Source organism: Aythya fuligula, chromosome 2, assembly GCF_009819795.1.
Source record: "Aythya fuligula isolate bAytFul2 chromosome 2, bAytFul2.pri, whole genome shotgun sequence".
In the NCBI taxonomy this organism is placed as follows: domain Eukaryota; kingdom Metazoa; phylum Chordata; class Aves; order Anseriformes; family Anatidae; genus Aythya; species Aythya fuligula.
Genome location: NC_045560.1, coordinates 4,853,764 through 4,879,734, shown reverse-complemented (window position 1 = coordinate 4,879,734; position 25,971 = coordinate 4,853,764). Strand labels below are relative to the sequence as shown.

Genomic DNA, 25,971 nt, shown 5'->3' with positions numbered 1-25,971 from the left:
GAAGAAGGGGATGGCAAGGACGTCCGCTGGCTGTGGTCTCCAGGGCACAGCAGGTCACATCACTAGAGCCCTCTTCCACATCATACCTATGCCTGACAATGATGCTATGTTACAGAGGGCAACATTATTTTCCAACAAGCTTCTACCAAATAAACTGAGGAAGTGCAGCCTTATTTCTTTACCTTTCTCCAGGTTTCCAAGTCTAAGTTAATGAAAGAGCCATTGTCTTCCCAGGAACCTCTTTGCTGTAGTTAGGACACGATTGTGAACTTGTCCAAACCAAACTGGCCAATGATCTGGACTAACACCCGCCTAATGCCTGCCCTTGTAACTCTCCAGATGACAAGGATCCTTTTCCTTCTACCAGAACTTCCTGACAGGTCCTGCCACCATTCCCAGCACACCTCTTCCTGTGAGGTTTGAGTTTGACTCGTTTGAAGACACCGTATCTCCTCTCCAAAGACTTTTGGAGACAGAATCACAGACTGGTTGAGGCTGAAAGGGGCCTCTGGATGTCATCTGGTCCAAATCCCTGCTCATACACCTGGAACAAGTTGTCCAGGACCACGTCCAAACAGGGAAGTATATTTTTTAAGTGAGATGCTGCTCGAAAACAAAATGTCCTTCTTAGGCTTCTACTGCTTCTACTTTCTCCTAATACAGCCCTCCCTCTTCCTCCTATCTTTTCAGATGTCCAAAATAAGAGATCTATCTCACCTAAGGGGCTGCTTAAAAGTTCATTGTTTGGGCAAGGCTGACTGTCTGGCACTCCACGAGAGTCAGGCAGAGGGGATGAATATGTTGCAAGGATAGTTCAATTCTTTCTGCAAAATGTTCAGGAAAATGACAATTCAGTTCCTGAAGAGGCCTCCTTATCCATCTCTTGGCCATACAGGAAAACTGGATGACTAGTTTGGACTGAATGTGCAACTTTTAGACAATTAAAGATCAGCTGAGGTGAATCTTAACTGAACCAGCCAACGAAAAGACGAGCAGACTTTCACTGCTGCCGAATCGAGGGAAGAGGCAGTATTTCTGCACAGGCTTTTTTTTGCTTTCAAGTGGGAGCTCTCTCATCTGCCTCTGAGCTCACTGCTTTCCTGTTGTGAGACAGCTGGAAGCTGGGTAGCTGTGCCTGACGTGACTGTGGTCCTAAGCAGGATGCATTAACTTAGGCCCAGCATGGTCCTAACTCAGCTACACAGCTTCAGGCCACCTCAGAACAGCAGCAGAGCTGATTGCATACCCAGCTGCCAAAGGCCACATAGATAAGCCCATAGTTGTTAATTTATAGCTTTTTATGAAGGCTGAAACATATTTTTTGTTGCTTGAGACTCTCATTTGTCTTCTAAGAAGGGTATGGATTTGTGCCAGACGCAGCATAGGTCTCTTTGATACAGGAGCTTGTAGGCCGAGGAGAAGCTTTCCATTTTTTACACGTTATGCCAAGCAGCCAGTTGGATCAAAATTATTCCTGTACCTCATTCTGGTGCCTGGAGAAGATGCCAATTGGTCATGGAGAGAGTGGGATTTAGTCTGACATTGTGACATCTACATTTGGGTACCTATCCAAATCTCAACCAAGAACTGAAATGAGGGCTGGGAACAGTTGTGGCCACACACAGGTACCCAGTGCCCCTTGAGGTGCATGCAGAAGACTCTATTCTTCCTGGTCAGTCCTACTGACAGACCTCCAAGACTGTAGCTGACCGACAGAGTTATCTCACAAGGCCTATGGCATGCCTGCCAGATGCATGCAGACACACTGGGGCATTTTAATCTACACTACATAACTACATGCAGGAAACTAAATCCACCCAAAACATCTGTCTAGGAGCAACGCAGTGTTTCTCTGAGTAGAGTTTCTCTGAGCAGAGTACGGTTTCAATGACTGCCACAGGTCACAACCACAAGCTAAGCACTTATGTATGGAAGTAATCCATCAGGGAATGTGTGCTACAGGAGTTTATATTCCCTGAGACTGACTCCCAGCTGCAAAAAAAGCTGCGATTTCCCTTGCTGCATTGCCAACATGGTCATAAAGCATGTAGCACTTGACACTGGGCTGATCTTGAAAACTCCTGTTTCTGTCCCCATGTATCAATCATTGCATTTGAAGTCAAACTACGTCCTTACATAGAAATCTGGCTGTAAGTGGTCAGGCTTGATAGTGGTGTTGTTTTCTGCATGAAAGACTAACACAAAACACAGGGGGTACATCCTGAATGATACATGGTATCTGCTGTGATCAGTCAACAAATAACAATAGACCCACGTGTGACCACTATGATTCTATGATTCTATGTGTGTCCTTGCATCTCACCTTTAATCAAAATGGGGGATTATGCAAATCCATGGGGATTTTTTTTATTTATTTTTTAAATCACAAAGTAACCCAAGTATTCATCTGTAACACTGAGCATTATGTAGAGATTTAGGAAATATTCGCAAATATTAATATTTGTGAAGCTTGTCACAAATCTTTAAAGGTCTACTAAATGAATTTTTAAGCTTTAGCAAACAAGTGTCGGGGGAACATCTGCACTTTCCTCTGTTTAAGGAACATGCTATTTAAGAAGTTTTAAGCTATCTCCATAGCTGCAAAGTTTTTTTTTTCAAAGCAAAGACAGAGCAAAGGAGATAATCCCATACTCTAGTCACAACACTTCAACCTCTTCAAATAAAACTCCTCTGTATTTTCCCTGTTGTATTCAGAGACAACAGCTACGTAGGTTAAGCAGAAAAAACACATAAAGAACTTCATTAAAATATAGCAGCATTTTCCTGACCTCCTACAGCAGACTGCTACTGTCAGCTCAGGTTTCCCATATGAGGTAACCTACACGAAAGATTTTAGCTCAGCCATTTACCCCGTTCTCTAGCTCAGCACTGGATGCTGTACTCCACTTTCCCACCTTGTTCAGTTTTAAGAGGGTGCTTTCAAAGAACTGCAAATCCACCTCAGTCAGAGCTACCACTGGATGCTTTCCCCTTTGACCCTGGTCAGCCTTTCACTTCCCTTATTTGCCCTACAACCAGCACTCCTGCAATAATGCAGTAAGAAGGTGCAGGGAACCAATCCAGCTGAAAACTGACCCAAAAAGTAAAGTCTTTCCACCTTAAGTGGAAAGGAAATACCAGGATGGGCTGAACTGGGGTAGCCCAATCTTAGATCAGCTCGATTTGCCATGGGACCCTCTCCACTATGCCAGACAACCTTGAATGTTACCAGTCCAAATAGAGAGCAGTCCTGTTCTGGTGTGTTTCTTACTTTGTAGAAGCCTCCAGCTTTTTTTTTTTTTTTTTTTTTTTTTTGTGGGGGTGGGATCCAATAAATTACCTAGCCATAAATAAGAGTGGGTACTTCTCAGCCCCTTTTGTGTTGTTACCTGTTTTCTTGTTCATTTGTCAAAGCCCGCATTCAGCAACATGGATCTTACGGGATGGGTGCCAAGCCACATCACAGCTGTTCTGGGTGCAGCTCCTGAGCCTGAGATATGGATTAGCTCAGCAAACAGCTTGTAGCAGGCAAGACCCTGTCTTCCTCCTCTCTATTTGAAGCTGGCAAGGCACAACTTCAATGGCAGAAAGAGTGGAAAGAACCCCAAAACATGAACAGGCCTGAGCTGCTGGGCTCCATCACCCCTGGCAGAGAGACAGGACAAAACCCCAGTGTACCTGTGTGTCCCACTGTAGCACTCAAAGCAGGGGAAGGGAAAGAGGACATGGCAGGGAAGGTTTGAAGTTTTAAACTGAGGATTAATGTCTACAGTGTCTCCAAAAAAAGGTGTGACATTTGAAAAAAAGGGACAATTTGCAATTGCTTGCAGCTTTTCCGAAGGGGCTTAACCCTTTATGCTAATTTCATTTTGTAAACTGTATAATGCAGGGCTGGCTCAGTGTTTTTTTAAAGACAGCTGGGACCTGAGTATGAGTTTTATATATTTTTCTGCTGCTGCCCCTTTACATATTTGCTGAAGGGAAAATGGCACTGAGATCTAGAAAGGCCAGTTGTCAATGAGACTTCAGAACTGGCAGGTAGGGGGTTGAATCAGATAATGAAAGTTTACATTCCACTGCCAAAGAAGCTTTTGGTATTATTGTTATTATCACTAACATTTACCATAGCAGCTGTAGGCTCTCAACAAAGCTAGGATGGATCTGCATAAACATATACCACCAGGGACACAGTGAAATAAAGCATCCTTTATTTTCTAAAAACTACGTGTATAGAGGATATGGAGAGAGGATAAATGATTTGCTGAATTCACAGGGAGGATTTGTTGCAGAGACAGAAATGGAATCCAGCTCAGAAATCCTAAATTAGCGTGTTAACCTTAAGCTTGGCTTTGCATTCATATGTGCTGAGAAATGACATTGAGAAGAATGAAGGGAAAGAAAAATACAGACCTTGTCATCCAGAATAGGCTCGCACTGAGAGTAGTTTATCTTAGAAGCCCACGTTCCATTGCCCAGGCATTCTCTGTAGGCGTTTCCTGGTAGGGACCAAAATAAAAGAGATGAACACTCTGTACTCGACTTTAACCAGACTAGCAAATTCACATATTTAAGAAGAGGTTAACAGCAAAGATTATTCACAAGGAAAATCAACATATCCCACTACTGTGAGGAGGGAAGACTCGAACAGCCTGCCAAGGAGGGAAGAGGACAAATAAAAGACATCAATGCATCTGGAGACAACAAGTTTTTCAAGATATTTATCGATAATAGTCTCTTTAAGTAAATGGGAGAGACAGGAAAGATATGAAAAGAGCAGTCCAAGAGAAACTTAATGTAAGTGTCTTTCAGAAAGCTGTTAGATGTTGTATTCATAAATGGGCAGAAAGGTTTAGGTCTTAAGTGCTCCACCTAGGAAGAGGGGATGCATGTGGTAAACTTACTGCTCTACTATCCTCCCATTTATCCCACTGCAAACTAGATGAAACATTCCTGGATATTGATTTTCTAGTCTTCCTATGCAACAGAATTATTGGTAAAACTTCTGCAAAGAACCTGAAAGAGGAGCAAGACAACCACATTTCCCAGTCCCAGAACAGGCAGGTGCTGGGGAGGCCACACGAGAACAGATTTCAGAAATGGGTACACCTAGGGTAGGATGTGTTCACCCATCCCTATGGGAAAGAAACCCTTCTGATCTCTTTCCAAGGTGTCATTAAGTAAAAATCAACAATTACTTCACCGAAGAAGAGCAATTTCATGTCCAGTTGCAATGGCGCCCTGAGTAGCTCTAGAAACTACATGCATTGGAGGTAGGGAGGAGGTTTCAGCTTCTGGCAAGCACTCCTCTTCATCAGAAGGAACTCAGAGAGAAAATTATGCAGTTTTGCTGCGTAAACTACCTTTCTGTAGCCATCAAAAGTACAGCCAGTCCCAAGAAATAGATTTTTTTTCCATGCTTATTTTGAACCGACTTAGAAACAAGAAAGTTAAAATAAAACAGGAAATTCAGAGAGATCCCAGAGGATACATACAAACAACTTCCTAACAAACTCTTCATGATGTTCTTGCTACCCTTTACCCAGTTTCTTTTTGGGACTTTGCCATGGTCTAATTCAACACCCAGCCATCAGGAAAAACAAGATGTCAAATGAAAGTATCACATTGATGTTTCTAAAAGTGCTGTTGACAACAGCCATTGAAAAAGCCACTGAAAGCTCTGAAAAGGTGCTTTTTCCTACAGAGGAGGGAAGTCAACATAGAAAGCAACAAGGAACAGTTTCCCTACAGCTCCAGGTTGCACCATACTCATACATACCAACAGATTTCATTCTGTCCTTTTCTATTTGCACTGTTTCTTCTTGGACTGACAAGGCCAAACAAAATAAAATGACTGGTAACATTTGGGTCAACTGTGGAAAACTGTGTGAAAAGTAAGGTCATCGGTTTCCATTTCTGTCACCGATATACTGGTAAATTCATGCAATTCCATGTCCTTATAAGAAAATCAGACACAGACTGCAATTTTCTGTGCTATTTTACATGCAGTTTTTCCCTGAGAAAGAAGCAGGTGATTAGACTTCTTTCCTCAGTATTATTATTCAACATACAAAGCTAGAAGTGTCTCAAAACATCTTTTAGTCTGAAACCAGATTTCAGATGGGTTTAAAAGTTGGATATGAGTTTCAACCTTGAAAGCCCCTGTATTTGGCTCCTCCTCATGGCCAACAGTGAAGCTGCCTGGCTGCTGATTTTGAGTGTCTGTTTCAAAAACCTGGTTCTCCAGACACTGAGCAGAAAGCTTTGGTACTTAATCAGATCCTGAATCCCACTTCCAGGATAGCTTCCTTAAGAAACCCTTGTTTTATTTATCCTGGCTCTTCTTTTCCCTAGGCATTTTGCATCCAAAGAAGGGCAATGAAGCTGATAAAGGTTCTACAGAACAAGTCTAATAAGGAGCAGTTGAAGGAACTGGGGTTACTTAAGCTAGAGAAAAGTAGGCTCAAGGAAGACCTTATTGTTCTCTACCACTACCTCAAAGTAGGTTGTAGGGTGGTGAGGGTCGATGTCTTCTACTTTATCAGCCGATGCCTCTGTCTCCTGCACTGCATCTTCTCTGCTCATTTCAACCTTCTCAGAAAGATAAGTGAGTGTCCACAGAATAGGATGGCCACTTGAAAATGCTCCCATTAGTAAATGAACAATATTTCTCTCCATGTGAGCACGGGCTTTCCCCTTCTAATACGAAGATCCTCAGCACAACTCCAACCAAATACTCACCTATGTAAAAAGGCTCCCACGACCTGCAGTGAACCCCTGGGATGGAGACACCCAACTATTCCCCTGGGTTCACACTAGCTGACTGTTACATTAAACATTCATTGGAATTTGGTTAGTGCTTCTCTTTCTTACTGATAGACATCCAAAATGTGTCTTGCCCTTACCTTTACCATCTGGCCTAAGTAGTTGGTAAATGCAACAAGGTCCCATTAAAGGCCACAAAACTCCATTTTCACTTGAAACCTTGTTAGTAAAATGGGTGGGAGTTCTACAGTCATCTGGGATTGCAAACTGATGAAACAGGTATTTGCATGAATCCCAGTGACAGTAAAGATATTATCGGCCCATTTCCCTTTGCACACAAAATCTCATGTTTTTAATCCAAAAGAAATATTAGAGAACAGATCATGATTAAGTGAAGTGAAAGCCATTAATTTCCACTTCCATATTGACGTGCAACATGAAGAATATTAGGGGTTACAAAATGCACCCCTGAGCTCTCTTTCAGTGCCAACACAGGAATCCTACACAACATTCACAGCAAAGCAGTTTGGAGCTCATAAACCCAGACCTCTTACATGAGTGAGTATCAGAAAAAGAGGAGGACAAAAATCAAACTCTGAATTTCTCCAGTCCAGAATCTCCTCCAGCATCAGCCACTTCTCGGAAACAAAACACAGCAAGGAGATCTGACTTCTGGGAAAGTCTCATTCCAAACTGCAGTAGTCATAAGTAATTCATAGTCCAAAGCAAAGGTCTTCTTTCGTTCTTCCAGATGCCTTACAACATTAGTTCTAATAGCCACATGGAAACAACTTTCTGATCATACTGACTGTATTTTCAAGTATCTATTTTAATAACATCAATGATCATTACTCAGAATTTTAAAGCAGAAATTTCTGTTTTAGTAAGTGAGGTAATATTAGAGGGCAAAAGCCTCACTGCAGGCATTGTGAAGCAGCAGCTCTTGCTCACGCCCATGGGATATCATCAGTAAGTCTATCATTTCTTGGGGGCATTGGACATACCACTTATGCACTGGACAGAGGCTTCTACTTTCACAGTCAGCCACAACTGACTTGTTTTTATGCTTGTATACCTCTTCACAGAAGACCCTGGATAAAGTAATGTCAACTTCAAATGAATCACAGAACCCAACAGCCAGAGATCTTACCAAGAGACTTCTGTGATCTCTGGTTATTGAACATATAGAAGAGAATTCCTTCACACCTGATTTTCCAATGAGAACTGGGATTAATGTGCTTTTTGCTATAAGAATTCTCGTGCTTTGCTTTAAAGCACTACATACAGAAAGATCCTAGATTAAGTTCATTTGTTCTTAATCATTGTCACGAAAAAAATAAGTACAAAGAGTCATGATGAACAACTCCATTGTGGAGACACACAATGAACGCCCAGGAAGAGAAGAATAGACACACGATCTTTCTAGAGCAACAATAGCTATTGAGAGCTATTAGCATGATTTCTTTTCTTTCTAGTGAAACAGAAATGGTGGCAATTTTAATTTCCTTAGACAAATGGCATACTGAAGAACCCAGTATATTTTCTTTTCATTTCTCCCGCCTTACTGATTTAATTCTAAAGAACACAAACACAAAATAAATTAAGAGTTTTTTGGTAGTTATAACTTCTAGTTATCCGTGCTCTGTGTGCACTTGCAGTCATATAATACAACCAGACAAGCAGATTTAATCTTCATGCAAGCAAATAAGAAGCAGTAGATGACTCATGAAGACACAGGCAACAGACAGCCATTATACACATAGCTTCTGACACATGATCCAATATTAATGCCTATGCCTCAATCTATGGCCTCTTCCTTGTCTTGGAAAATGTTGATGAGCAACATTTCTGGCACTTGCTTGCTTCTGCTTAATCATCAGTCCAGGGAGCAGGCAAGGAGATAAAAGGGAACTCCCTGAATAGAAGGAAACATCCAGTAGTGCTCGGACTGTCACTCAGGTTGCTAGAGTCCAGAAAATATACCTCACCTGCTCCAAGACAGCCACTATAACATACTCATTTTCATATTCCCTCTCAGGGCCAAATCACTCATGCTGATCACGGTTATAGTCTATCAATAAAACCAGTGACAGCTATGGCACTATTCCCAGAATCAAACTGCAGCAATTACGGCCCCTCAGACAGCACACCGCAATATCCTCTACCGCTCCTACTCTGTGGCTGCTGTTTTGGCAGCAGGATGCCAGGCCTTGATTCTATGCACCAGCCAACATTTCAGCTCCAGCTGTCTAAAATGAACTTGGAAACTTTTATATGCCTCCATACCCCACGACAGTGGAAACAGCAACATCTGCAGCGTGGTGAGGATATTGCAGACAGCAGTATGGTGCCTATTCGCCCTCACTCCAGCTTTTTGGAAAGGCATGCCCAGTTCAGTCTATTTTTCATGGTTCTTCTCTGAATAAAATTAGAAAAGTAATCAAACAACTACAGGAATGTCTCATTTGTATATACACATATACAGCTATATTAAACTTTAGACTGGGTCCCCCAACGCAAGAAGGACATGAACCTGTTAGAGCAGGTCCAGAGGAGGGTCACAAGGATGCTCAGGGGGCTGGAATATCTCTCCTGGAAGAAAAACTGAGAGAGCTGGTGATAACCCTTAGTATTCAGTGTATCTGCTTCAGAATTGCAAGTGCTTACCTAAACATTGTAATTAAAATACCAATAACCAGTACTACCAGCCAAAAAAAAACCGTACATGCACACAGAGTAGCTGCAAAAGGTGTACCAATAGGACATGACCATGTGCTGGACCAACCTTAAAATACAGCTTGGGATCAATGGTTTACATCATCCTGAGAGGTAAAACCTTGACCTTAATTTCATTTCCAACAGCAGATGATGTTGCATTTCCGAATGGAATAAGCAAGGAGTATTTGATGAGTGTCATTACTTTTTTTTTTTACTTTTTTTATTGCTTCTGTTGAAGAAAATAATACCTCTTAGGTAGCAGTAACCCAATCTGTATAGATTGGCCTGGTGGCAGGTTTGTATTTAGTCAGTAAAACTCTATTAAAAGCATGAAATAAAGAAGAGATGAGCAGAGGGGAAAGGTAAGTGGATGTAATTCTCAGCAGGCAGTTAACCACATCCTTCCAGTCATTAGCAGGTGAAAGGCAATTCGAGACATTGCATGCAAGCACTACCGTAGTGGATCTTGCCTTTGACAACTGGAAACAAGTTGTTTTTTAAGAAGATGTTAGTCATTTTGCTGTCCCTCATGCAGATGACTTTGACAAGGTTTACATTTCCAGTCATAATTAGAGAAGGCAGACTTCCAATTTAATGATTTCCACCTTTTGTCCTGGATCCCACATGCATGGAGCGGCTCTATAATCATGAGACAAGTTCATCTGCTACTGGAGTTAAGGAATAAACAGGGAAATGAATAAATAAATAAACCACAGTCTGCTAAGGTCTGAGCTGTGCACAGCTAGGGGTATCTGACTGCTCTGACAGTTTGCTGATCCATGTTAGCTGCCAGTCAAGCTGAAATGAAGGTCCTTCAACTAGAAAACCAGAACCCCCACTGAACAAACTCCCTGGAAAGCACAAAGTTTTGGAAAGTGGAGTTAGCAGTGACTGAGGCAGCCTCAGAGAACCGCAGATGCAACAAATAACTGAAAGAGCACAGTGCATTATGTTGTCCATCTCCTTGCCAATAGGATTTGTTCAGTCCAGATTAAAAAGCATAAACCCTAAGAATTTCTAGTAATCACTCTGTAAAACTATTTCATACACTCTGTTAGATTTCTTTACCAGGAAGCTTTTGTTGATATCTTAATAGACTTTTCTTCTTCTTCTTCCTTTTTAAAGACGATTGTTAAACCCTTTTTGCCTCTGTAATGTCCTCTGACCAATTTGGATAATTTGCCTTGTTTCGAGGGGGAGCAAGCACAAATAAGGGAAGATATTTAACATAAAAATAGGTTTGGTGAACTGCTGGCACTTGAGAAAGGGGAGAAGACCTGTCTCAGTGTCCAGCCCAAAGCTAGATGACATTTTCTTGTCTGATTATTTTTTAAACACCATTCTTGGGCAGCCAGAATCACTTGTTAAATTGGTTAAATTTTATCCAGGTTTTATCCCCCAGAAAGGACAAACATTTTGACGTTTTAAATTTCAAAAAAACGCATGGAACATAGGACAAAACCAAACCAAACCAACCAATAAAAAAATCCATGGACATTCCAGCCTCAAACATTATGCCCATGGGGAACTTCAGCTCTGTTCCTTCTGTTCCTTCCACTGCTGGACTTCAAGATGAACTTAAACCCAGCTCCTGAATTCATTCCTTTCACAATATCACTGTGATATTGCAAGTTTCTCTCAGTGCCTCCTCCGCTATTTAAACCAAATAGTTATTGTATTTTATATATTCAAAAGTGATATCATTATGTTTGTTCGTTTTTTTTTTTTTTTTTTTTTTCCAAGAAAAAAAGTTCAATTTCACTTGTGATTAGACTTTCCATCTCCAAATACTTTTTATTCATTTAAAAATAATGTTCAGAATAAGACATTTTGATGGGTATCAAGCAAAATATTTCTTCTCGTGTGCTTCTCTTCCATGATATCCAGTAAAAACAACACGAATTGCATAAATTCCCCAAATTGACTGCTCAGATTTTGTAGGATTCAGAACAAATGAGACAGAAAAGCCTGGTGTTGCATAAAGGATACGTCACTTCATGTGTATACTATTCTTAGCCCTTTTTCAAAGCCCCAGAAAAATAGCAGGCTTCTAAAAATAAGGACTGAATCACAGCCTATACATTATTTATTCATGTGCCATCTTTCCCACCCGAGAACTTTGGTGGTTTTCTTCTGATTGTTGCAGTGACAAGCTAGAAGAAGGTAGGATTCACAACGCACCAGTACACTGCTTGCTATTTCTAGAGATCAGAAGTGACAGCGATAGGTAGCACTTCAATATAATTCTAACAGCGCTCAGAAGTGCAGGAGATTGAAAAGAAAAATCTCTCTCCACATACTTTATTTGTGAATGAGGGATATTCAGACAAAAATAAGGAGAGGAATGAAGAGTTATCCAGCCAATGCTTATTACTTTGTCTAGCAGCCAACATCATCCTGAAAGCTAGCCTTTGTGCAAAGAGAGATTTTCTTAGATGTCATGTTGTTGGGGCTTTTTTGACATTCATGTAGAATTATAATGCACTTATAGGAGAGGGCTGGAAGGCAGATAAATAGTACTTTAGGCAATAAATGTTCCCTTAGAAAAACATTTCTGACCTCAGCTTTGCCTAGCTCACCAATCTGGTGTCTCTCCAGCCTTTCAAGCACGCAAGAAATGTTGCGCAGTTTTCTATTGTTTTCCTTTGCCAGAAATACTAAATGCTTGATGAGAAGCTCCAACAGTCTAATTATGCTCACTTTCTGTATCGATTTCCTATCTGCTAAAGAGCTCGAGTGATTCACACAGGTCATGTAACATGTCAAAAGCAAAGGCAGAAGCAGAACCTTTTAGGAGTTTAGGCTCCCAGACTTTAGAAAAACATTTCTTCAGATTTCTAGCCCACGGCCTACTCCATTAGGCATACTGATAAAGATTATGGTCTTGCCCACACCTTTGTGCACACTCTTGCACAGATGCTCTTAGTCATGCATTCAGCACCTCTGAACATAACTTTATTAGACAAGTTGAGCAGGTTTAATACTTGGACTAGAAGAGTATAAAAGGGCATTCAACATACACAGTTCTGTTGGTCTGTATCTCTTTCTCCATTTTTTATTTTTAAACACCTAAGCACTGAAGTCCAAGAATTAATGTTTACTAAATACTCAGACCGGGATCCCATGCGCACCTTCTTTCTTGGGGCAGCCAGCTGTTCCCCTGTTTCTCATTTTGGAGATGCACCTCACTGGTGGGCTGTGGCTAGATCTGTGGCTGTGCTTTCACTTTTTTTTAAACAAACTTCAGGACCCTGACTTCAGAACCCACAAACTAGCCTTTGTATCCCTACCTCTTTTCTTCATTACTGACCTAAGCAAGTCCCATTCCACACTTTCCGATACTGATGGACTCCCCTGTGCTCAGCAGGTTGCTCCTGTCCTAGGCAAGACCCTTGCTACCTCGCAGCAAGTATTCTCATTTCAGTCCCTTAAGAAGGATCCCACAGACTGAGTTGTACAAAGCAGTCAGAAATGTGGTTTTATTTATCTTTGTTAATTAAATACCTGTTAATACAAAATTAAACAAAATACACATTCTTTGTGACTTTCCAACCCCTGTCAAGTCAACTCCACACAGTTCTTCTCAGGAAATACATCCACAACTTCTTTCAATATTTTCCACTCTTTTCTCTTCACTTTTTTTCTTCTTTCTTTCTTTCTTCTTCTTGTTTCTTCTTTCACTTTTTTCTCTTCAAAGGCTTACAAAAATATTCCATAAGTTACATCTCTGATATAGTGCATATTCTGTTGCTTTACAGCTTCATTTTGAACTGTCTCAGGATTCAAGTGTGACGAGTGGCAGGGTATCCCAAGACGGTTGCCCTTTTCCGAAACAATCTCTCCTCAGAAGGATGATTCGGGAGCTATCCCAGAAGCTGCTTTCTTTGTCACATCTCCTTACAACTCCTATTAATCACTCAACAAAACAATTATTATTCACAGCTATGATTATTATCCCTAAATGTTATAAATTCCTTTAGGAAATTATTTCCATGCTTGTGATTAAGAAAACTCTTGTTCTGAAGTACCAGGACCATGCTGTTATGAAAACAATCAAGGGAACACCACGAAGGAGACAGAGACAAGTGAACAGGCTCCCAAGCATTTGATAAATGCTCAGTTGACTCTGCTTTCACAAATAGCACACAGCTCTTTTTTTCCCCCTTGTACAGACTGACATGACTGAGCTTGGACCACATGTGTCAAAAGAATTAAGGAAGAGTAAAAAGGAAAATAATCCCTCCTTTTCTGTGTCTGTCAGAAAGTGCTACAGTGCTTGGAACTAAAAACATACCCTGTAATAACTTGCAGAGCTCTTTGTTTTGGAACAAATGGAGACTACTTTCTTCCTGTGTTGTGTTACTGTGCTGAACTTGACATGAAGATGCAGGGTGAGTCTGCAGCCTCCTAAGGCTATTTGCACTTTGTGGCTAATTCTCTGAGACAGCACATACAGAAACGTGACTGCACGCAGAACCCAATGATCTTCTACGCAGACTCATGTGTATCTTTAAGCAGAAAGAAAAGAAGGAGATTATGAAGCAATCTGCATTGAATCTGTATATTCCTCAGGTTATCACCTTTCCCCTTCACCTGGATGTCAGCACATGATAAAAAATATACACCACCAACCTTTTTATGCTAGCTGAACAGAAACAAGAATTTGTCTCCCAAAAAGCCTGTTCGGAGAGAAAAGTATGAAATTCATACTAAGATTAAGATTTTCACACACTCCTATTCAAATTATTCTCCGCTGCCAGGCCAGTTATCCCACACAATACCGAGCAGGCATCTGGTCACTTGTTTAACATTCACAGACATCACCTCTGGTTCAGCAGGTCATAGAAACTTGGATCACTGGAAGCTAAATAAAACAGCACCCAAGAACAGTCTCTTTTCACGTCTGCCCTATTCTTATACTCCTCCCTACAGATGAAACAGGGCTCAAGATTAAGACAGATCAATTCTGATGTTATGATGCTGATGCCCATATGCAAGTGGCAGTTACGATGCACACACTGCTAGATAGATACTGAGTACTCTCTGAGATGCCCCATGGTGTCCAAGGCAGTCACTCAATCAAGGGCATCACAAATTGTGATGGAAGCTTAAGTTTAAGCAAGTGAATTGATCCCTAGTGACTGCAGTCACCACAACCTAGACTGAGACTCAGCTGATCAGTGGCTGTTCACTTCGTGAAGCTGGTTTGATCTTCATGGTCTATGGGCTACTTCTCTATTGAAAACATATATATATATACACACACACACACACACACACACACTGGGCTGAAGCCTAGTTCATTTCTCAGCTTGATTGACTAGGAGAGCACAGAGCTACAAAGCTGCCTGACTAACCCCCTTCTGAAATGCTACCAGGTCAGAAGCTGATGATGATACTTGATCTTCATAATAGTTGCCTCTTAGTTGAAATTCAGAATTCAATTAGTCACTTGCCATAATTACTGAACGCACTGAGAGATGGCAATGACAACAAGGAAAGGTGTAGCTGTACTGTATTACCTGTAGGTAAGGCACAATGGAGTTGAGAAGCACTATGATCTGATTAGCACAGTAGTGGGAGAGAGGGGAGCCTGAGGGTGAAGCTGACTCGAAAATACAATTTGTACAGCCTAATGAGATAAACGAGTCCCAGTGTGCATCCTCCCTTTCGTCTCATTTCTGCTGAGGTAAGTGGGAACGCAAGGACCTATGTTCCTCTCACAGAGTCCTCACTGCCTGGAATTCATTTAGGAACTTGGTGACCTTATGAAATCCGAGTTGTAATCACGTAAGCAAAACACAGCAGCTGTATGAATGGTTTGTGATAGAGCACAAAGTCAGTCTATAGTGGGAATCCTGACCCAGTTCCAGTTAAGGACTCCACAAAAATAATGAGAAGAGTGGCTGAGAAAGGGAGGAGCTGGTGACTAGGGATGGGAATGGATTCCAGGATGGGCCCATCCACGTGGTATTTGCCTGGAACAGTTAATATGCCTTCTGACGTGGAATTCAGATGAAACCTCCACTCTGACAGAAGAGGCTGCAAGCGAAAGGCAGCACACAGGAGAGACGAGGGCCCTTAGAAAACACGAATGATTGGGAATACAGGGAAAGATATCACACATTACACAGGGAACCAGTCCTGCTAAAAGGTCAAGAGGATATACAAAACCTGACTACCACAGACTCAGCATTTGGGTTTTATCTGTTAAGAAGGTTCATCATGAACCAGAACAGTTGTTCAGATGAGATGTGCAGGGATTTTTTTTTTCCCTCATGTCAAACTCTTCTTTGGATCATAAATCCAGTATTATATTTCTTATTACAATGCATTTTAGAAAATTACAGTCTTATGAGACGATTCAGCTAGATCTTGTTACAGGTGTCGTGGGTTAACAACAGCGGCATGCGTGGTGGTTTAACAATGATGGGGCAGCTAAGCACCAGCATGCTGCTCAATTACTCTCCCTCCTCAGTAGAGCAGGGGAAGAAAATAAGATGAAAAAACAGCTTGTGGGTTCAGACAAGGACAGGGAGATCCCTCACCAACTACAGTCACAGGCAAAACAGACTCAGCATATGGAGAACTAACACAATTCATTGCTTGTTCCTAACAGCAAAGTGAGAACTAAAAGTAACCTGAAAAAACCTTTCCCTATCCACCCTCTTATCACTCCTTTACCCCAAGCAGCACAGGGGAATGGGCAATGAGGGCTGCAGTCAGTCCCTGAGGCTTCGTCCCTGCTGCTCCCTCATGGTCCCTCTCTGCCCCTGCTCCACACGGGGTCCCTCCCACGAGATGCCGTCCTTCCCAAACTGAGCCTGCAGGGGCTGCCTACAGGCAGAAGTTCTGCAAGCACTGCACCCACACGGCTCTGTCCCACGGGGTCCATCCCCCAGGAGCAAACTGCTCCAGCACGGGTCCCCCACGGGCAGCAGCTCCCCCCAGCCCCCCTGCTCCTGCGTGGGCTCCTCTCCACGGGCTGCAGCTCCGGCCCGGGGCCTGCTCCTGCGGGGGCTCTCCATGGGCCACAGCCTCCTCCAGGCTACATCCACCTGCTGCACCGGGGGCTCCTCCTTTCACAGGCTGCAGGGGAACTGCTGCTGCATGCCTGGAGCACCTCCTGCCCTCCTGCTGCACTCACCTTGGGGGCTGCAGGGCTGCTTCTCTCCCATTTCTCATCCCTCTCTCCAAGCTGCTGTAGCACAGCAGGGCTTTTTTTGCTCTCCCAGAGACCCAACCATCACCATGGCTCAGCTCCAGGCACCAGCAGTTCCCTTTTGGAGCCATCTGGAGCTGGCTCTGCTCTGACATGGGGCAGCTGCTGGGCTCTGCTCACAGAGGCAACCCCTGCAGCTTCCCTGCTACCAAAATCTTGCCACATAAGCCCAATACAGCATGTCTTAGGATGTCTGGACAAAAGCACAACATACACTCTGTCAACTTATGCTGGGCTTGGCAGCCAGAAAGCTCCTTGTCTTCCTTAAGCCTAAACATCTAGTATGAGAGTGCAGGGAAGAAACAAATTGCCTACACGAGAAAACCAACCAACAGAAAAAAAAAGACTGCAAGCATAGTACAGATAACTTTCATAACAAAACATGATATAAGAGCTTAAAAAATCCGAGTGCTTCTTGGCAGATATAAGCCAGCCCACTTTGCTGAGACACAATTCTCTTTCCAAAAAAGTAATTTCAAGAAGCGGATAAGAACTGGGCAGTTTCTACCAATTTCTGTGAAGTTGACTTGATTATCCTTAATACAAAATCCCTTCTAATCATACTATTCTGCAGGATAAGCAAAATAGTCAGCAACACCAGAAGCCTGAATTTTGATTGTGGAGATGCCTGCTGATGTGACAGGATATAAATAGCTCCTTTAAGCCAGCACAGATCAGGTCTGTTTGATAGAAGAAAACAAAGCCGCTGCAGATACAGGGAAATACAACAGTAATTCTAAGCCTTAAAGTCCTATTATACCTAATAATAGCGTGCTTTCTGTTGATTGTCTCTCCCTATAAATATCTTCCTTCTCCCACTGGGGAGCAGGATAAGGAAGGTTTAAGAACAGCTGCATGAAAATACTTGCTAGAAGAAAAGTAACACCCACCTCAGATCCTTCTTCTTTCTTACACAGCCAAAAAGAGACACACACACACACAACAAAACGTTTATTAAAGAAATTACTTTAAAGACCACTGGGCTTGTGTTACAGTTTTGACATCCTACTAGTTTTTTTCCATTAAACTAGTGCCAAAAGGCTTATTGAGTAAATAACATAAACCAAGCACAGTGCTGCTATGGTTTATGGTAAGATATGCTAACATATCTTTATGTTTTGTCTGGTAAGAAGAGAGGTAGGCATTAGCTGGCTTCATAGATGCACTATGAACTGTGCTGATGTTGTACCTGCTTGTTAGATTATAAGTTTGAAAGCCCACAAACTGCTAAACCACCCAGGGCTCCCCCTCCTGTACCTTATATTACTCTTCCATTCCTGTAAATACTGCCACATTTATGTTTTTTCCTGAAGCGTAGCATAAAACATGCATCATGTGCCTATCCCTTCCTCTAGGACAGCATCTGTCAAAACTTTAAGTGGAATCAAAAACCTGAAAAATACTGTTTCATCTAATGTACATTAGTACGGGACAGATATCAGAAAATTAAGTGATTTGCAAGTGATATCACAAAGGAAGTGAAAAAGTATGATTTGTTTTGAGAGGGATCTGTAAAAGACCACATTGTTTCAGGAGGGTTGCTTTCGTGTATACACCACCTTCTGAATCAGAAAAGGCAGATCAAAGATGCTCATTTGACATTCTGATTGCAAGATGGGACTCTGCAGCGCTCCTTGGTCTCTGTTTCAGTCCAGCTTCCCAAGGTATCTCCCAGCTCCTACCCAAAAGACCTTTCTGCTCAAATAAAATCCCCCTGTGCACAATTTGCTGAGTGATCACACATGGGCCAGGAAGACCACGCTTAATCTGTAACAAGCTCAGCCAGGTGTGAAAAGAGGAAAAGAGGCTGTTCCCCTGACATAACCTTATTAACACAATGCATCACTCATCTGGAAAACCTGCTGTTATGTGGGAAGGTGCTTTCTGGCAATTATCACCTGATAATTATTGTCTCTTTGGGGGTTTGAAATGGCATGGGAGGGAAAAGGAGAATTTTAAAATCTCTTCTAATTTTATAGCACATAATGTGTTCTGTCAGCACATGCTGTGACAGTCTAAGAAAAGCATTTCACCAGCTTCATTTCTTGGCTAAGCTTTCGGATGGATCTTAAAAGCCTGAGATCATTTCAACTAGGAATGATTGCTAGGCCATCTCTGAAACTTCCCACATGGCTTCAGGTTTGCTGCAGTTCGGTAAATGTGGTGTGACATCTTCAGCATTGTCACACACACCTCTTCAAGACTCTGCATATGTGATTCCATTGCTATCTGTAAGATTCTCCAAAAAGCCCTACTGTGAAAAGGATCAGGCTTTCAATCCTGGCCAAGAGCCATCTTTATAATGGTATTCAATCCTCTGAAGGCAAACTACCTTCTGTTGGAAGCCCACCCCAAGGAAGGACAATTCTCTCTGCAGAGAGGTCATTGTACTTCTCTCCCAGCACAAATTTCAAGGTAATACAGAAGCATATGGGCAGACCACTAGTTCCAAAAGGCAAAGGAGACCCTGTGGCAATTGAAGTTTTGGCTGCCATTGCAGTCTCTCACACCTGACACACAAGTAATGAGGCATCTGAAATGCAAAGGTTAGTGATACGCTGTGTCTCAAACTAGTGCTACCAAAGACTGCAAAGAACACTGTTCTCTTCAAATAATTCACTGTGTAGTTCTGTGATCACAAGGAAGTGGATGGAAAGGCAAAGTCATTTCAGACTGGCACAAAACACTACACACATTTCAAATATCGCACACCCCGTTCTCAAGTTAGATGCACTGCTTTAATGACAGGGCAGAAACCTTATGTTGGTGGGATAACTCTCTTCCTGGTACAAAAAAGAGCATTCTAGGCACTTCTCAGAGCACTAAAAGTGACTTGCTTCTTTGTTTTGGCTTAGCTCAGGTGTCTCCTGAACATCCAGTCATTCCCAAGACAAGTCTCCATGTCTATCAGTTTGGAATTACTTTTTTTTTTTTTTTTTTGTTTGCTTTGCATACTGCTGACACCTTTAATTCCTCACTTTCAGGCATCTTTGTAAAATTTATTTCTGGTTATAATCACTATCCTTTAATTTCTGCAGTCCTGCAAGAGATTGGAGGACATATACTGTAAGTGGATACAATAACCCAAGCTTGTCTATTCTGGTTTCTAAGCCATTGGACTCACATCCCTGAAAGCTAAGACTCCCCTTCCATTTCTGTAATTGCTAAGAAGGAGCTTGCTCTAACCAAGAGAAAAAGGTGGCTATGTCAAAAGAGAACTTTATTTCCCTATATATTACTTCCCCTGCCATCCTCGCCTCAAGCTGATTATGCAGGCCTTCTCTTTAGCTCTAGAACTGAGGCTTTCAGAACCCAAATTTATTCATTTCACCAGCCACAGCTTACGTACCACCTTGCTGGGGAAAATGCTGGCTCCAGGGATTCTGAAGAAGCAAGACAAATTGGATCCAGACTGAAAACGACCAATAAACATAGGACATGTGTATATATATATATATATATAAAAATTATTTTTTTCCCTTTAATTCAGGTTAGTCTGCCAAGACTTGTCATTTTATGGTTACCAAATGACATTATAAGCTTGAATGAGGTACTGAGGAAAGGAAAGAAGGAGGTGAGAAGAGCAAAGCAGGCTTCTCACACAGTAGCCCCCTTAAGCAAATGATGCATCCAGCAAGAACATCAGCCAAGAACTTAGAGGGGGAGAAAATGCCCTAGGTGTTTCACAGAGGATAAAAGAGCTGGTGAAATGTGATTCCACAACAGATTTAAAGTGTAATACATATAACTGTACGAAGGGACCATACAGCAGAATGTTGTGGAAAGTTCCTATCACTCAGTAGCTGACTTTGCTTGCTCTTTAAACAACTGCAAATTTCCTGTCACGTTGACATGGGAGATAGGCACTAAGACTGGTTGTTTACAGTGATAATGCAGGAAGACAATTTTTAGAACATACAAAGAGAAACAGACAAAAAAAAAAGGTGTCTTTATGAAGGTTTGCCATTTCCTTTCAAAGAGGGCAAGAATAAAAAATTACATGTCTGAAAGTGCTCATTCACCTAGAGCAGTGTTTAATGTTTGCCATTCACTTTCATTTAGACCAGATTCTCCTATTCAGACACTTAGTACTTTACTTGGTAAAAAAGAAAATTATCAGTGAGTACTCATAAATTAAATTTCTTATACAGGGGCAAGATTTATTTCCAGTACCATTTCCAATTCAACCACGGAATTGTCCCCAGAGAGAAGATCGAGTGCGTACTATTTAACCATTGGGTATTCAAACAAGGACTGCTTAATTAATATTCTGCATGTACTGAACCACAAAGTCTTAAAGCCCAAGTTTGCCATGAACAATTGCACTGTAGAAGAGAAAAGCTGAAATGTGTGAATGGCAGGCAAACTGCATTGGACTTTGAACAACACAAAGTGAATGGAAAGGTGTCTTTAATTTATAATGCTTTTTGAAGCAATGCAACTTGACTTCATCTGCCAAATAACAATGATTTACTGGCGTATATATCAAATGTGGAAAAGGTGATATTAGAATTCTTTTTCTTTAACAGGTGAATTAAATTAAATTTGTTCTTTTTAAATTTGGATGGACATTTGATTATCTTTACAGAGCAGTGAACTATGCTGTATAGCAATGCAACCATCATGTTCACAAAAAAGCTACAGCACACTTTCCAACAATATATCTGTAACAGTTTGGACCTAGTTTGAACTGAACGTGACCAGGAAAAAATCTGTAGTGCAACATAAAAGCTCTGCACAAATAAGCATCCAAACCCTGAAGCCTCTCCTGTAAGAAAAATAAGCAGTCACTTTTATAGTTTCCACTGGAAATATTCATTTTGGCCCAGCGCCTCAAGAGACCAAGTAAGTGCTGTTCTATTAAACTCTAACATTGTTTGTTTCCATTTTTACTCTAGGAATTTTATTTTAAAACATTACAATAGGGAGACCCAGTCTATCTCCAACTCCTCCATCATCTCCCTTTCACAGAGTAATGCAGATTGCCAAAGACGTGCAGGTTTTTCCTCATTAGTACATTCACCACCCCTGAAGACATATAGCGCCCTTTGTGGGTCAGACCTTACCCCTAGACAAGTTGGAAGGAAAGAAATAAAGACATGAAACAATGTGTTGGTTTTGTTTTTTGTTCTGTTGTTTGCTTGTTTTAAAGTAATAAAATGTAGTATAGAGATCCACAGTGCTAAGTTCTAATTAGATATTGAAAACAGCACATTTCCCAAATTTTTGAGAGCTAAACTTCTGAAGAAACAGTACAGGAAGAAACTGGGGCTGAGGTGCAGGATCCAAGCCAGACCATGAGCAGATTGCAAGCAGCATAACTAAAAAAAAGTGGTCACAGATCACAGCTAACAAAGAACACAGCTCAACACAGCAAAGAAGATGTTCCAGGACAGACCTTCACCAAATCCACGGTGTGGAACCAACCTGCAGAACCACGCTGACTCCTACAGAAGTGCTCCTGACACCCACACAAAAACTCACTGGGGTTCGTGATTAAACCCTCATTTCACTTGCTGTAATTTCCAAGGAGAGTTTTGCTGCATATCGCAAATGAAACATTAAATGAAATAAATGAAACATATGCAAATGAAACATTAGTGAATAAAAGACAACTTAACTGTCACTTACACAGTTACAATGTCCTGCAGTAGTTCCCATTGAAGATTTTTTAAAGGAAAATGTTCCAAGAATTTTGTTCTTCTCAGGTATTTGATCTTAACTATATCATGTACAACAAGATCACGTGGTGCACTACTCTTTAACTCCGCTCCTCTTAAAATAGAATTTAAATCTTTATATAGATGAAAGATTCTTTTGGTAATTACACATGAAGTGTTTAGGATAAAATGCCTTTTCCCTCCCAGTGTACAAGAATTTATCTTTGGATCAAATTAGTAGAAGAAGGTTAGCAGACTTTCTAATGAGAGTACAATGTTAACTACGACTTGCTCTCATTATCGTTGAAACACGAAAGAAATGCAATATACATCATGTAACAGTTTCTTCAGGTCATCATCTGTGAAATTCAGTTAATCACTATAATTAGCTGTTACATGATTGTACAGCCAGAATACGATAGGAAGAAACATTCAGCTTCAGAGAATTACTTGGGATTTAGTTCAGTCTAAGAGAGGAGTGTAGCTCATTATCTCTGTTTAAATAGATTTAAAATGCAGTGTGCATATAGCAATTACTTCAAGTGTCTCTGTTACTTTAGTATTGAAAATCATTTATGAAAACTATTCACAGGATAATTCCAACTGCGGAGAATACTATTTGATTACACGAGAGCAGTCAGTTTACAAAGCCTCCTTTAAATCCTTCTACCATCTCTCTTTTTACTACTTACTGTCCACTTACATTTCCCTTCCTGAAATACTGTTGCTTGGGATCAGTCAAAATAACCAATCTCAGAACTTAAACGCTGAGTTACACGTAACACATTTGCAGAAAGATTTTGTGGGCCATATAATAGGACTGACACTGTTGCAGCTTTCAGAAGACTGTTGTGTGACCAAATCAAACTTCTAGATCAACAGAAGTAAGCAGTTCATGCAGTTACATGTCAGTGCTAGTGCCTACGTTCAGCAGACCTTTAGGACAGCCCTACTTGGTTACAGGGGAGAAAAATACTGAACAGAAAGAGCTTCATCAGCTGCCCTTTTCCAATATTCTATTTAACATCAGTATAAACACAGAGACAATTTGCCCTGCAATAGCTGTGAGGGAAGTGGATTCACAAATGCTGCTGAACGAATGGAAACTCAAGTTGAATGGAGAGCAGTTAGTGAAGGAAAGCCTGGAAATGTCATGGCATCATCCCTAGACGATCAGCTGGTAGCAGCAGACTGTCTGAAAACTGAGAGAGCCTCACCTTTGGAGCTAAGTTAGAGAAGGTAGAAACACATTCAGCTTTTACAGCTTTGTGGAGTTTCAAGGACTGTGTTAAATAGGATGTGATTTCAGAAACTCCAGGAAAGTGTAAAAATCTTTGCAGTGAATGAAGATAATTACTACAGATCAGTGAATTTGTTTCAATGAAAGAAAGATCAGTTTTGAAATCCTTTGAAGTAAGACAACCAACCTAGAACTTAAGGCAAATATAACAAGCCAATTTAGTCTGGTGTCTATTTTGGGAAAGGATACGTGCTGCATGCAAAGAGAATTTCTCCATATGACTTCACTAAGCTGCTAAGGGATAAAAATGCCAGCACACCAAATCCTGATTGTTTTTGAAGGCTGAAAACCAGGTAATGCATTTACCAATAGATAAGGTGTTGAATTTTAAACACTCATAACTCACTTAAAATTCATGCCCAGGTCACTATTTGCCTCCATGCTACCACAACATGTGAGAATCACCACTATAGGGAATATTTACAGAGAAGCAATGGGAATGCAACCAAGCTGAACTGGGTAGCGATGCTGCAGTAGCTTATCCAGGTGTTGACATCCCTGCCTTTCAATCCTTGCTGGGCCTGAGCATCAGAAACTGGAGGTGGTGCTGTTACAGCTGTGATGCTCGTGGTACTGAGTCAAGCTAACCTAGGTGCACCTCTAGAAGTCAACAACTTAATTCACACCTCTGAGTTACAAAGTAGACCTACCCCCTTGCACGGTTCTTTGGAGAAATAATCAATCTTCCATGTTCAAGGTAGGATATACCACTGAGAATTAAATCAGCTTGCATAGAGTGCACAGAAACTCCAATCTGCAAATACTGTTCAAATGCCCCAGCGCATTGCTCAGAGCTCTGCAAGCCCTTCCCCTGGACAACATGCTGTGCTCTGTCCTGAACCCTCCTGCAGTCCCCATAATTGTATTTCCAACCTTTTAGAATTAAAAAAAAAAAAAAAAAAAAAAAAAAGATAGAATGGATTTTTCCACATTTATTCCATAATCCATATCCTTTTCTCTTTCCTGCTAAGACCTTTTTAAAGAGCCTTCAAATAGCTGCAAGGGGAAGAACATATTTTCAACAGTTTGTCTTGAGCCCACCGAAGATCTGATCCCTAGGCACTAGGGAGGTGCAAGCAGAACAAAGGTAACTTTTACTACCAACAATCATCAATAATCTTACCCATACAGGAAGAAACAAATGGGGAAAAAATACTGCAAAGAACAGCATGACAAAAACCACAAGGGCACAACAACAACAACAAAATCTCTTGCCTGCTTGATCTTGAAGAAAAAAAAAAAAAAAAAGGAAAAAGAAATCAGTTCTTAAAAACTGCAAAGGATCAATTACATTTACATGTATTCATAAGATCCATTTAAGCATTCAGGACACTACCAGTACTGGAGCTAAAAGCTACTTATCCATAAAGAAGATTTTTAATATATTAGCACTTGCTTCCAAAAGAACATAGTAATGTCTCAAGATCTTTCTCCCTGTCAATGATCTGACTCTTAAATAACCATTTTATGTAAAGTTTCTCTTGCAAAGCTTCCTGCCAGACCTTTGTAGTCAAAGGGAGGCTTATGAGAACAGCTTCTAAATAGCACTACCCCTTCATTACAAAATTATACGTATAATATACGACCAAATTGCATAATCTCTGTAATTAGCTCTTCTCAGTCACTGCTGGCAATATAAATAGATGTGATGGTTGAACAGTTGGAGAGTTAATAATAGCCATTCGTGAATAAGGATTGCAACTGTAAAACTGACCAGTGCTAGCTGTTTGTCTTGTCCCAGAGCACATACTGCTGAGATGACCATTAATGAGAGGCACCCAAAAGACCTTAATTAAAAGCAAACACTTGCTGTAACTGCAGCACACCAGAAGCTGGCTTGTAAACTGATGAGTGCCTGTGAACTGGACTTTGGGATGGACAGACAGAGACAGGATTGTCAGCTTTGGTATGAGCAATGTCTGCCCTAGTGACAGATCCAAACCTCGCAGTGCACAGTAAAAAGCTAATAGGGCTGGTGTATCAAACAGGCAACAAGCCTTCAGAGAATCAACATACCCTTACTTTGGTTTTAGCACAAAAAAGCAAGCAGAGCCTGATCAAAAGTTGCTTTCTTTTAACATACTGCCTTTTCTACATCACCACCTGAGAGCTTGAATTCCTCTTCTTCATTTGTGCTACAGTGTTGAGTGATGTATCTGAAATGGATTTGCAGAAAAAAAATCATTTGCAAAACTGAGCTCAGTTCGTGGAAAGTGAAGACATTCTCCACTGATAAAGCAAGACAGTTCAATAATTTATCTTCACTAGATCAAGGAATGAGGCAAAACCCACCGGATAGGATATCTGAC

The 25,971-nt window shown here is 41.2% G+C and overlaps 1 protein-coding gene across 1 annotated transcript in view; it reads right to left on the bottom strand.

Moving 5' to 3' along the window:
* Window positions 1-25,971, bottom strand: part of CRHR2 (corticotropin releasing hormone receptor 2) — a 108,314-nt gene that overhangs the window by 67,387 nt on the left and 14,956 nt on the right. Inside the window, exon 3 of the mRNA XM_032183444.1 lies at window positions 4,411-4,496. Coding sequence (XP_032039335.1) covers window positions 4,411-4,496 — 86 coding nt within the window. The remainder of the gene's footprint in view (window positions 1-4,410; window positions 4,497-25,971) is intronic.